We start from the raw sequence: 13,074 nt of genomic DNA, 5'->3' as shown, positions 1-13,074 counted from the left end.
ACTGTAGTATAAAAATAAATTATAAGAAGCTAACTTAGTTATGATTCAATTATTTTTCATTTCATAAACATTTTACAACTTTTAGTATCTTTATAATTCCTACACAACTTTTAGTATCTTTTTTTTCCTTGGATATATAAATTATTCACTGTATATAAGATACTACATTTGGTGTTTCAAAAAAAAGATACTACATTTATAACCGATATTGATAATAATACAATCATTTAAAAGAAAATTAGTAAACCAGAAATGTTATATTTCGTAGTACGTAAGCTTCAGCTTCTTGGCGCATTCTGTCATAACGTTGAGTAAGATGTCTAGCATTCTCCACTGGAGCTCCCAAAACCATTGTCCGTAACGGCTTAGCAAGCTAAAAGTTTCAAGTTAAAATTTCAGACTGAGATGTGATTGTTGTAGCTAAATTGCACAATAAAGAAAGAAGCACGTAAACACCATGAAACTAATCGGCTTTAAAAATCATTCATAAATACATGAAAAATGCAGATGAAGCAAGTAGATCTTGCCACTAATGGCCGTCTTTGCATTATGTTGTTAAACTTCAAGGGAAAACTATGTACCTTTTACCATGTATGGATTGATTTGGCCCATAACTTACACAAAAATTAGATACGGTATATGTTCTTACTGATTTTTAGTGTAACATGTTTTTTTTGTTTTCGGAATACGTTAGACACTCGAACTCACTCGCCGCCGTTATTAATACCAAACTTGTTTCCATTTGGTCCTATTTATTTATCTGAAAGTGTGGCTTACATTGTCCTTGCCTATTATAGTGTAATAGATTGGTATTTTACCAATAATTTTTTTTGTTTCCGTATAAGCAAATGTCAGAGCGTAACATGCCACCATACTGATGATAGGATTTTAACCTCTAGTCGTCTGCTCCTTCTTTGTCGTATAACTGTAAGATATATGCTTAGAGCCTAGCACCTAAAAATCACACCAAAATGGAAATGCTAATTCAAAATACCATGCCCTCTTAATGCAAAAAAGTATACAAAAAATTTCCTTCAACATTACCTTATAATCTTCTCATGTTGCGGCTCATTAGCATAAGCAACATATCACTTGCTTTTCAGTCGCAGTTCCAACTAATAATAAACACATCTTGAGACCAGAAACTTCACCAGCAACCTCACTATCAGTATAAAATACGACAATTTTAGCATGCCACGCTGGGACAGTACAATCTGTTTACTACTCTACATTCCACAAAGGGATAATCACAGGTACATAATATATCAGCAACCAGTTCTGAAAATAACAATTGTAAAACATTGATTTCGCAAATAAACATCAAAGCTTAAATATATAGTGCTTTGCTGCCGTTTTTTTTCTTTTAAAAGTGTCTATTTCACAACATTAAAATCATTCATATTTCTATAAACGAACCGATGATACTATTGGTAACATCCTGATCCCATATTCTTTTGGTCAAAGCTCAATAACAGTCTAATACCTGATATGTGAGTTTAAATTTGAGAACATGATTCTAAGGACAATAATGTAGCTACCAAACATACATATATTCTCACTTTTCTCGAATCTGTGCCACTCCATGATTTTCCATAATCACATAATATACAGTACCTCTACATGCTCATCACTTTTCATGTGCTTTCCATCTTTCGGCCGAGTATCACGTCGCGCCCTTGGACTTCTCAAAGAGGGTGACCAATGGCTTTTGAGAGAAAAAGGGGAAATAAACATAAAAAGTAGAAAGTATTAGTATAAGCAAAACAAATTACATACAAAAGTGATGTGCTAAAAATATATAGAGCATCGGGAAAGAACCTGGATATGGTCAGGACCAAGCAACCTCTGAATACACTTGAGAGCTTTGTGAAGATGCCACAAGGAAACATGTACATTTCGTCGACCTTCCTCAAGTATGGCTACATTGATGTATGTAGCAGCAGGGTTTCGATAAGATGGACAGCATGTTAGATGTAAGAGATACAACGCACAATTAACATATCAAAATTCATTGGACATAATATGGGAGAAAAAAACTGTAGTAGTAGACATTTAAACCATTAAATCTCACAACAGTTACTTGAGAGCCAACTCTATGTGCTGAAGACTATAAGAGAAGACAACAAGATGATCAAAACCTACATTTCAAGGCAAATTTCACAGGTGCCATATTTCAGAACTTTCTGAGATATATCCTCAAGTCAAAAGAACAAAAATTGCAGATGTTTGATTGGTGAGGAACAATCACTGCTCGCAAATTTTATGACCAATGCTCTTCTGGTCACACATATAAAGCTGATGCAGTTTTATATGTGAGCTTGTACATTTGTTATGACACCTTAGCTTTTTTTATTAAACTTACTCACAAGGCCCAAAATGTTTTTTTTGTTGCTACCAGCCCGTTATAAACCAGGACCGGTACTACCGTGGATTATTAAGTTCAGGACTGCCCTGCGGAAGGCGCATGAGAAAACAAATTCGCCCATCATCTTCTTACCCTTTGGTTACTATTATTCTCTCAAAAATTGCTTATAAAGTCTCCATCATAACTCGGGTCTGTTTCTTTGAGTTCTACCATGATAACACGACATGGATGATTAGTAGTAGCTTGACGGTTTCATAGTTGATTGTTGTTTACTTGTTTTCTTACTATGATTGAAATTTCAGCGACATTCAATAGATATGTAAACTTTACTTCACAATTTTTCATTATAGTATATATAAATGTGCATCAGTCTATTCCTAAATTATGTCATTTATATATGCGAACAATGGAAGTTCTATTGAAAATTAAAATTTACATCTTCTGTGATTACTTCGTAAAAGAAAAACACTTTAATAGTGATATAAAAAGTTTCGTTTTCAGATTAAAACCCCCAACCCTAATATAGTGTATAAGCTTTGAAAATACTCTAATTCGTAGTGTTATAGTCAAATCATATAAAGTACAAAGTTTTGTAGATTGAACTTTGATTTAAACCTGTAAATACAATATTCAAATAAGATTAAACAAACCCCTAAAATGTTTTGAATGTATTGATTAAAAAAAGAAAAAAAAAATAGATGGGAGATGCCATCCTTTAGAACGTGGTCCAAATGCCAGAATAGTCGTCGTGTCTTTTTTTTTTGCTTTACCGTAACCCAACAAAGACCTCACACACTAAATCTCATTTTTCTTCTATCTCCTTTTAAGGAGAAAGTGAACACACACACAAAAGACTAAAGCTGCTTTAATTTACTAAGGCGTGACAGAACGTGGCGGTGTCCTTGACTCCCCTGGAGGAGTCTGACCCTCTGATCCTTTTGACGGGTCATCAGACGATTGTCTTAACCCTTCATCGGTAGTCTCACTTCTGTTCACATCCTCAATCATTCTCAGCACTTCTTGCATCACCGGTCGTTGATCAGGAACCGTAGAGACACACGCCATTGCGATTTGAAGAAGCTGAACCATCTCTTCCTCTATGTTGTGGTATCGCATCAGCTCGACATCGAAAACTTCAGCGGTCCATTCCTCTCTAACCACGGAAAGCACCCACCGAGGTAGATCGATTCCTTCTTCGCCAAGCGATGCCTGGTTTGGCGATTTACCGGTCAGGAGTTCGAGCAGCAACACCCCGAAACTGTACACATCGGATTTGAAAGTTACTTTACGAGTCTCGAGAACTTCGGGAGCATGATAACCAGCCAAACGGTTTGGCGGACTGGAGTTGCTGAAGAGCTGGTTAAGTCCGTAGTCAGAGACGCATGTGTCTTGGTTTGGGTGTAGGAGTATGTTTGAGGCTTTGATGTTTCCATGCACTAAGTTGGCTGAAACATGAAGATGAGCCAAACCTCTTGCCGCTGTTATTGCTATTCTCATACGGTTATCCCAATCTAACGGTGTTCGTCCCGAGCCACGGCTCCCTAAAACAACATAGAGCTATTAGCCAGATAACTACATATTAAGAATACAGTTTCACAATAGTATTAGCTATCTTGACATTATAGTTCAAATCTTAAGTTGGGTTAGAGCTTCAAAACTGTAAATGCAGTTTCAGCAAATGGGATCTAAAACTACTTCAGTTAACTGAGTTAGACAAAAGTAAAGTCTACTTGAAGAAAAAGAGTGAAGAAGAAGATATGATATGATAAAGAGCCCCATGTGGAAGAAAAGAGTCTTTTTCTTTTTCTTTAAAGAGTGAGAGAGAAGCAAAAATTATGAATTATTATGACAACTAGGGCCGGCGTCCGCGCTGCGCGCGGATTACATGTTTAATAAAAATCAGGTGAATTAAAATTGTGTGTTTTTTGGTTTCTGAAATGATAAGTTAAGTTTTGTTTTTTTATACAGGGGAGAAGTTCGAAACGGTGATCATTTTTTAAAAAAAAACAACTGTAAGTATGAATAATAAATAGTTTTGAGGAATTCGATATTTGAATGAGAAAATAATCTTTGTGTGTGACAATTTAATTGATGTAGGAAGTGGTAACGTAAATGTTTTAAAAGTTGACTGGTGGTGTTTGCTATGAGGCTTAGGATAGCAGTTTATTCCTCTTTTAGAAGCGTTGAATGATATCAATTTCGTTGTTAAAGTAGAAGCGCGTTCCAGGTGTTGCTGTGAGTGATAGTTTTTCTGAAAAAGGCAAATATTTGTTAGCATTTAGTTTTTTGTAAAGTTTATGTTTAGTTTATTACCTTCATGTATCCGTGGAATGATACTTGTGATGATTACGACTTGTTTTTTCCTTGTTGATATGCGATTTAACTCTCTGAAATTAGATGCCTCCTTGTCCCATAAAGTTAGACGTACCAATTTCGATCTACAAATAATTATTGTATTAGATTTTGTTTAGTTGTAAACCAATTATTACTTAATAAAAAGTTTGTACCTGTCTAAACGTAATCCAATGATGATTTTTGAATCTGTGTAGTGGTTATATAAATCACTTCCTTGGATGAGGCAAATGCGGCCAACAACATCTGTAGGAATAATTTGGTTGTTTGGAAAAAAATTAGGATTTATTTTTGTGTGAGAGAGTTTTTGTTTTTTTTTTACCTGGTAGGAAGTTGGTTTCACTTGCTAAGCTGATCAACTGGGTGTAGCGTTGTGGCCGGAATATGTATGAAGGAATCGGTGCAATGTTTTCTTGAATCAGTGTAATAGTTGTTGTTTCTTTGATATTGATTATGTATGGTTGATCGGTAAGCCTGTAACGTTGGTTATTGGGGAGGAGATTAAAATATCTAATGTGATAAATTTTTCCTTCTTCGAAGCGTTGGTACATTGTGTCAGACGTAGAAATAGGTACCTTCCCCTCCATTTTTTGTTCCTGTTTAGTGGTTAGAAGCAATCATTTGAAATATAGTTGGAATAATTAAAAATATGAATTTTAGACAAACCTGGATGTCAAGACATATGAAAGTTGTCCCTAGGAAAGCATCTTTATTTTTGTGATTTGTGATGGGCCAGACCCTAAGGATCCTAACGATTATTGGATGAGGTTCGAGGGTGTTGTCCTAATTGCTTTGATCTTGTGGTGCATGTGCTACATAGATAAGAATGAGAATTAGTATTTTTTTGGCAATTTTGTTTAATTTTTTTTTTTTGAAGTGAACATAGTTAGGGTGTGTTTTTTTTAAGTATTGTCATGTTTTTTTTTAAAGTTTAAGTAGGCCGGGCCATAATTATAGGTGGTAGTAGTAAATTTGTTGGGTGGGTTTGATAGTAGAATTTAGTTTTTTATAGAAATTTACAGGGACTGTGTGTGAAATGAGGGGGTTTTGTTATCTTGGGCGTACTATTTTAAGATCAAAGGGAACTTAGGCGGTTTGCACATTGTTATAGAAAACAGCTGAAATAAAAAATTGTCTGAAATAATAGAAAATGCAAAAGAAAATAGTTTGAAAGTTGAAATAAGTAATGGGATGGGCTGGAAAATTTTTTAATCTGGCCCAACAGCAAAGAGACGGAGACAGCAATTTCGTGAGCGAAACCGGTTAACGGGCTGGGCTGCAATTACGATTTGTTGGTCTGGGTTACCAGTGACATGGCAGAATGAATGGCTGAGAATATTTTGCCTATGTGGCATCCTTTATAACATCTAAAATTAGTAGCTTTTATATAGTGGGATTACCAGACAGACCCATATAATTGTCGGCAGCTTCCTTTTTTATTTTAATAATTGCATAACAACTACAGCTATATAACTACTACTGCACTTCGAAAATAAAATAAAATACGAAATTATTTATACAGTGAAATAAGAATGTTTTTCTTGACAGCAAAGCATAAAACACAGAGACCGTGTCGAAAGTATTAAATATTAAATAAAATAATAATATCAAACATCACAATCTAATCATCACTCATTTAATCTCACTCAGCTTTCATTTAAGCATCAAACAGCTGCAACTACGTAAGCAAATCTTGACCATGCCAATGTGAATACAAACATGAACTACGGTGACCAAACCAAAGAGATTCATATACTACACACAATATAGCTCTAATTCAGTAAAAATTCACATAATGTATCTAGCTTATGTTAACTAATATGCATTAGGGATGACTTGTTTTAATTAGCTTTAGGCAAAAACAGAACAGGAGAATTAAGACACGAACCGTGGAGAAGAGCAGACAAGCTTCCATTGGGCATGAAATCGAAGACAAGAAGCTTCTCATCTTTGGAGTAATAATAAGCCCTCAACGGAAAAACATTCGGGTGTTTGATTTTACCAACAACCTCCATCTGCGACTCAAACTCCTTCTTGCTCGCCGCCACGTCCTTCAACCTTTTCACAACCACCGTCGTGCCTTCCTCCAACACCGCCTTGTACGACGTCCCAACGCTTCCTTTCCCCAAAACCTCCGCCGAAGCTCTCAGCAAATCCTCCAAATCGAAACTAAACACTCCTCCTTCCGTGAACACAAGCTTGTTCCTCTCCGTCTCTCCCCCCATCCCCGACGACGTCCCCGTAACTTCCTTCGACGACGAAGCTCCGGCAACCGGAGGTATCGAAGGGACGCTTCTCGTCGTCGCCGTCGTCTCCGCCGGTTTCGTCCCACCCTCCTTTCCCCCTCGTCGTTTTCTCAAGCAGAAGAACAAAAGCAGAGCTAAAACGAGAAGCCCCACTACAGCTCCGGCGACGGCGATCGCGATAATCGCCGCCGTGGAGAGCTTAGATTTCTTCCCGGATAACGGAGCGTCCGGCGACGACGGAGACGGCGACGGAGAGACGAAGAAGGACTTGCAAGGCTTCAACGGACCGCCGCAGAGATTCACGTTTCCCGCGAACGACGCGGCTGGGAATTTAGATAACGACGTTGGAATCGATCCGTTAAGGTTGTTAACGGAGACGTTGAAGTCCGTTAAATCGACGGTTATGCTGGGAAGGTTCCCAGAGAATCGATTGTTCCCGAGGAATAGACCGGTTAATTGAGTGAGGTTGTTGACCGAGAAAGGAATCGGTCCGGTTAAGTTGTTTGAAGAGATATCGAGACGAACCAATCCGGTTAACTGCGTGACGCTGGTCGGGAACTCGCCGGAGAATTCGTTGTTCTGTAGGTATAAGCTCCGGAGGTGAGTGAGATTCGAGAAGTCTTGAGGGATCTGACCGGAGAGACGGTTGGAGCGGAGGCTCAGGACTCGGAGCTGGCTCAGTTTGCCTAACGATCCGGGTGGGATCTGACCGACTAAACCGGTTCCCGGTAACCGGAGTGAGTGGACGGAAGTTCTGTCCGAGCTGCATTCGACTCCGACCCAGTTGCAGGCGGAGTCTGACTCGTTCCATTGGAGACGGTTCTCGTGGGGGATCTGTTGGAGGAAGGTGAGGAGAGCTTGCTTCTCTTGGAGTGACTCTGAGTTGACTCGATGAGTCAACAGAAAGATCGAGAAGAAACAGGTTAGAACCAATGAAATGGCTGCCATTTGTGGGGGTGTTTTTGAATAGATGGAGAATTAAAAAAAAAAAAGTAAGGAAAAAAAAACGAATCGTTTCGAGTTTCTAGTTATGTCTGTTTTACAAGAAGAGGGTTTCGTCGTTGCTGAAAACCAGAAGCGGCTTTCGGGCAAGAACCCATTTTTGTTTCTGGTGGGAGCGACCTAGAGAGATTGAGAGAGAGAGAGATTGAAAGCGAGGGGAGAGAGTATATATGTGTCTGTGTGTGGACTGTGGAGGTGTGTGTGGGGGTCATGAAGTCTTTTATGAAAGAAACAGCGTCATATCAAAACTATCACGAGGGACTAGTGTTTAAGAAATTGATAGACAGTAATTAATTAGACAATTTTATAAGATTGATTAGTTGGTCGTATAAATCGATTTTTTTTTAACGTTTAGACGATTTTATAAACATTGTTTTCTTATGTCCTTTTACGCAGACATCTACTTACTATTTAGACCAATTTCTAAAACACTGCAACAGATAAATATGTTTTAAAAATTTTTTTTACATCAACTGAATTCCATTGTTCAAATTTAAAGTGATCTTGGTAACTAAACCAAAGCATAACAAACAATAAAACAAAGCTTTGTATGAAAAAAATTAGCTACTTTTGGTATATATCTGCACTTAAATTATTTCTTTGAGAAATGTAGCTGATAAATAAATTTTGAAACCTCTTCCTTGTCTGGCTATTTCCTTTATTTTCGTTAAGAAGTTTTGCTATACATCTGGGTTCAAATCCTTGATATCCACTTTATAATCAATCTTAAAGTTTTGACATGTATAATGTTGTAGAATATTCTAACAACTTCTGCATATAGAGATGTTATTAATTGACATTGGTTCTTCGTTCCCAGAAAATAGTGTTCATCAAAATATTTTTTGGGAAATTTGGCTGTATAACCTTCAAACAAATTATAATTCATTCTATGTCTAAATACCCTAATACACCAATACACCATGCATCTTTTATATAATAATACTACTATGCCCTCTTACACAACCGGTAAAACCTGTAAACTAAAAAAAACTAAATTAATAATACTTACCTTACACACATACAACGTGGCCTTTGGAGAATCACATACCTTGTAGAACGTGGGTTGTTTCTTCTCCATTTTTGATCCACTGTGTAACCACCAAAGCCATTTCTGGAGTAGCTTTGCCTATGAGATGCCCATCTGCAATGACTCGCTTCGCTACTGACAAAAAGCTTTGCGCATCTGAAATCTATGGAGTCGCCGACAACGTAAACGGCACCGCCGCAAGGTTCGTCAACTCTTCCTTCAATCACCTTAACCTTTTCGGTTTACGAGGCGGTTACATGTACTATTCTCACGGATGTTGCCAGTTACACATATCTTTCTCGCTGTGAATATCCTTGAATTGATCGGAGACGATGAACAGTTTTTGTAACATTGTGTTCTATTCTATTTTATGCGTATAGAATAGAAATGTAAAACAATATGTATTATGAATGTTTTATTCATGTTATGTAATGTAAAATAATCTGTTACTATATGTATTTATCATGTATCGTTCCAGTTGATGATTAATAAAGAAGGTGTTATTTTCTTCACCAAGTACTATACTATGTATTTTTTTTTCCATTCTATTTGGGTTTAGAGTTTATATTTGGGTTTAGGGTTTATTGATTAAGATTTAGGGTTTAGTATTTGGAAGGTGGGGTTGAGGTTTGATGGTGACCCTATCATGTATCGTTCCATTTGACGATTAATAAAGAGTGTTCTATTTTGTTCACCAATATGTACTATACTATGTATTTTGTTTCATTCTATTTGGGTTTAGGGTTTATACTTGGGTTTAGGGTTTATACTTAGGTTTAGGGTTTATACTTGGGTTTAGGGTTTAGTGATTTAAATTTAGGGTTTAGTATTTGGAAGGTAGGGGTTGAGGTTTGGGTTTAGTGATAGCCATAGTATTTAGGAGTTGGGATAGTGTTTAGTATTTAAAGATTATGGATGTGGTTTTAGTATTTCTATAATACTTAGTGATTAGGGTGATTAGTGACTAGAATTTAGAGTTTAGTATTTAGAAGGTGAGGGGGGTATGGTTGGGGTCAGCGTTAACTTCTTTCATGCAATCATAGACATTTTATAGTTTCACCAATATGTACTATGTTATTTATTTTGTTCCATTCTATTTGGGTTTTGTGTTTATATTTGAATTTTGGTTTATAGGTTCTTGCCTAGGGTTTAGATTTACTAAGTAAATGTTTGGGTATAGTAAACCATATTATATACATTCTATTTGGGTTTATACTTCCTTGATCAGGGTTTAGCTTAATCTATTTATTTAGGTTTAGCGTTTAGGGTATATTTGGATAGGGTTTAGTGACTGGAATTTAGGGTTTAGTATTTAGAAGGTGAGGGGTATGATTGGGTCAACACTAACTTCTTTCATGCAATCATAGACATTTTATAGTTTCACCAATATGTACTATGTTATTTATTTTGTTCCATTCTATTTGGGTTTTGTGTTTATATTTGGGTTTAGGGTTTATATTTGAGTTAGGGTTTAGTGATTAGAGTTTAGGATTTAGTATTTGGAAATTTATGTTTTTTTGGGTTTAGGGTTTATACACTTTTTATTTTTTTTTAAAATTATGTTTCTATCCGCTCATTCTACTTCATATAGTAAATAAATATGTTATAAGTAAATTTGTGACATGAGTTCTTTTACGTGATGTGTTTGTAAATAATAGTGATTCATTATTGACCAGCAATAAGAAAATTTTGGGTGGATTAAATTGGTACGTGGCTGCATGTGTTTCTATCAAATAAAGTAGTATTTAATTTAATCTTTACCCTACGTTATTTTGACCAAGTCATATCTAGCAATACAATATTACCGGATGATTAATGGAAGAAGGGGCAGAACCAGATAACAATTGGCATAAATGATAGATATTACATTACGTCAAAATCAATGCTACTCACTTAATTTTGATGCCAAAGTTGGTTATTCAGCAAATTGACCCATATTTTTTTATATATCCATTCTCATCCACTAAAGAGTGTATTGTGACAAAAATAATCATTTACCATACAAATATTTTGAAAGTTGTTGGTTATGGTGTATTTCCTGCTACGCATCAGATACCACAGATTGTTTGTTTGCTTCGTATGAAGCATGTGACATTTTCCCTAATCATATTGAACAAGTTCATGTGGATTCCTACCAATTTTTCTAAAATCTTATTAGTACGCGTCTTCTAAATGTACCAAATTAACTAAGAATGTGGGTCTTGGTGATCTTCGAGGTTTTCAATGTTGTTTTTTTTTCAGAATAAAGTGTCCATATTTATATAAATACATGCTGAAGAGAAAACTGACGGTTTTTATGGTGTAAAAGACAAAATCCAAGCGCCATAAAATATTAAAAATGACATGATTTATTAATTCATCATTTTCTACATTTGGGAGAGTGATTACCGCAACTCATGTTTATACATGTTAAAGGATCTCCACTCTATTTTTCACTTTAAAATAGAATTTAAAGTAAAAGATGCTTTAATGGTATTCTATTTCTCACTCTATAATAGAGTGAAAAATAAGTTTACTCCAAATATAAAGTAATTTGTTTTTTTTGTTCATCACTCTATTTTCCATTCTAAAATAGAATACCATTGGAATAAATTAAAATACTATTATAGAGTTACTCTATTTTAGAATAAAAAATAGAGTAAACCATTGGAGATGGTCTTAGGTAATGCTTTTTATTTTTTTGGATCTTTGAATTACTGTTTATTAGAAAACTTTTTAGCCGGAATTAATATACACATCACAATTTTTTTTAAACAATAGATTGTATTATTAAACCTTCTAGACAAATAATTCTAAATATACACATCAAGATCTAAGAAATTATATTATTCATTTGTGTATCATGATTATATATCTTACTTTTATAATAAACTAGAGTCTTTGTCCGCGCTACGCGCGGAAAATGGGATATTTTTAATTTTGTGGTTGATTTGAAATATTTTATTACTATTAGTAATCTTTATATTAAGAAAAATGGGCTATTTAAATTTTGTGTTTGATTTGAAATATTTTATTATTATTAGTAATTTTTATGAAATATTTGTAAAGTCAGAACAAATTCTTCCGAATATTATAATGTTCTGTTTGGAATACCATTAATTCATATTTTTAAAATTATATTAATAATTTTGTTTAAATTATATATACTAATGATTTTGTTGTGTTAACATCAAATATAACATCAAAATCGTTACTATCATTTGACTTTTTTATAAAATATTTGTAAAATCAGAGCAATTTCTTCTGAAGATTATAATGTTCTGTTTGGAATACCATTAATTCATATTTTGTTTTATATTTTCCATGTAAACATAGTTAAAGTTTATATTAGTCAAATGGTATCAGTTGAAGAGATGGAAAAAATAAAAAAATGTTTATATTAGTCTTTTAGTAATCATACTTTATTATTTATTAGAAATTAAAATACTTTGCTTTTTCTAAAGTTTATTTTTTTTGTGCTCATATGTATATCATTTTCTTAAATACATAGTCTGGCTATTATGAAACGCGGTATTATAACATTTTATATTGCTATATTAAAACGTATGTCATTGAATACTATAATGTAGTTTTTTCTTGTGTTAGGATGTAAAGTTTCGTAGATACATTTTTTTATATGTGCATATTGGATAATGAAACATTTTTTGGTTGATTTGCTGCACCAATTGTTTGATTTGTAATGTTTAATTGCATAATTTGTAGTTTTTTAGGAAATATACAATTAAAATTAAAATTTTTATCAGAGACACACACAAATCTCATACATAGGAAAAAGAAAAATATTGTGCTGAAGCAAATCAAATATAGAGGATCAAATTATAACATACAAAGCAAATATAGCATACTGAAGCAAATAAAAACATTAGTGAAGCAATGGTAATACAAATATACGATGAAATAAAATAATTATTAATAATATTAAATATTGTGTATCTTAAGATCATATTTTTTATATAATTTTGTATGTTAATATATATTATACTGAATTATATTGGTTTGAACAGTTTTCGTTTAAAAATGGACTATCTCCAACATTATATATCTCAACAATAATTGTATTTTTTTGTACTGTTGTTACTTGA

General features: G+C 34.4%; 2 protein-coding genes and 1 long non-coding RNA gene across 4 annotated transcripts; 1 reads left to right on the top strand and 2 right to left on the bottom strand.

The window, feature by feature from the left end:
• Positions 1 to 2,941: 2,941 nt before the first annotated feature.
• LOC106446780 (probable inactive receptor kinase At2g26730) lies at positions 2,942 to 8,372 on the bottom strand. Its single transcript, XM_013888569.3, has 2 exons — positions 6,606 to 8,372; positions 2,942 to 3,906 (listed from the first exon to the last, which is right to left on the bottom strand). Exons 1-2 carry the CDS (start codon positions 7,909 to 7,911, stop codon positions 3,239 to 3,241), a joined length of 1,974 nt encoding a protein of 657 aa, XP_013744023.1. The 5' UTR covers positions 7,912 to 8,372; the 3' UTR covers positions 2,942 to 3,238.
• Positions 3,979 to 4,734, top strand: LOC125608038. Its single transcript, XR_007339059.1, has 3 exons — positions 3,979 to 4,268; positions 4,334 to 4,377; positions 4,463 to 4,734. It is a non-coding gene; the product is annotated as an uncharacterized LOC125608038 (long non-coding RNA).
• Positions 4,367 to 6,598, bottom strand: LOC125608037. Of its 2 annotated transcripts, XM_048777777.1 has the most exons (5): positions 5,384 to 6,598; positions 5,040 to 5,313; positions 4,873 to 4,963; positions 4,679 to 4,803; positions 4,367 to 4,616 (listed from the first exon to the last, which is right to left on the bottom strand). In XM_048777777.1, the coding sequence occupies exons 2-5, from the start codon at positions 5,302 to 5,304 to the stop codon at positions 4,540 to 4,542; spliced, it is 558 nt and encodes a 185-aa protein (XP_048633734.1). In that variant the 5' UTR covers positions 5,305 to 5,313; positions 5,384 to 6,598; the 3' UTR covers positions 4,367 to 4,539. The 2 variants fall into 2 exon arrangements, with proteins under 2 accessions (XP_048633734.1, XP_048633733.1); XM_048777776.1 differs by having other exon boundaries at positions 5,040 to 6,598.
• Positions 8,373 to 13,074: the final 4,702 nt, after the last annotated feature.

This window comes from Brassica napus, chromosome A4 (genome assembly GCF_020379485.1).
Source record: "Brassica napus cultivar Da-Ae chromosome A4, Da-Ae, whole genome shotgun sequence".
NCBI classification, from domain to species: Eukaryota; Viridiplantae; Streptophyta; class Magnoliopsida; order Brassicales; family Brassicaceae; genus Brassica; species Brassica napus.
The sequence above is the reverse complement of the archived record's forward strand: the minus strand, read 5'-3'. Positions and strand labels throughout refer to the sequence as shown.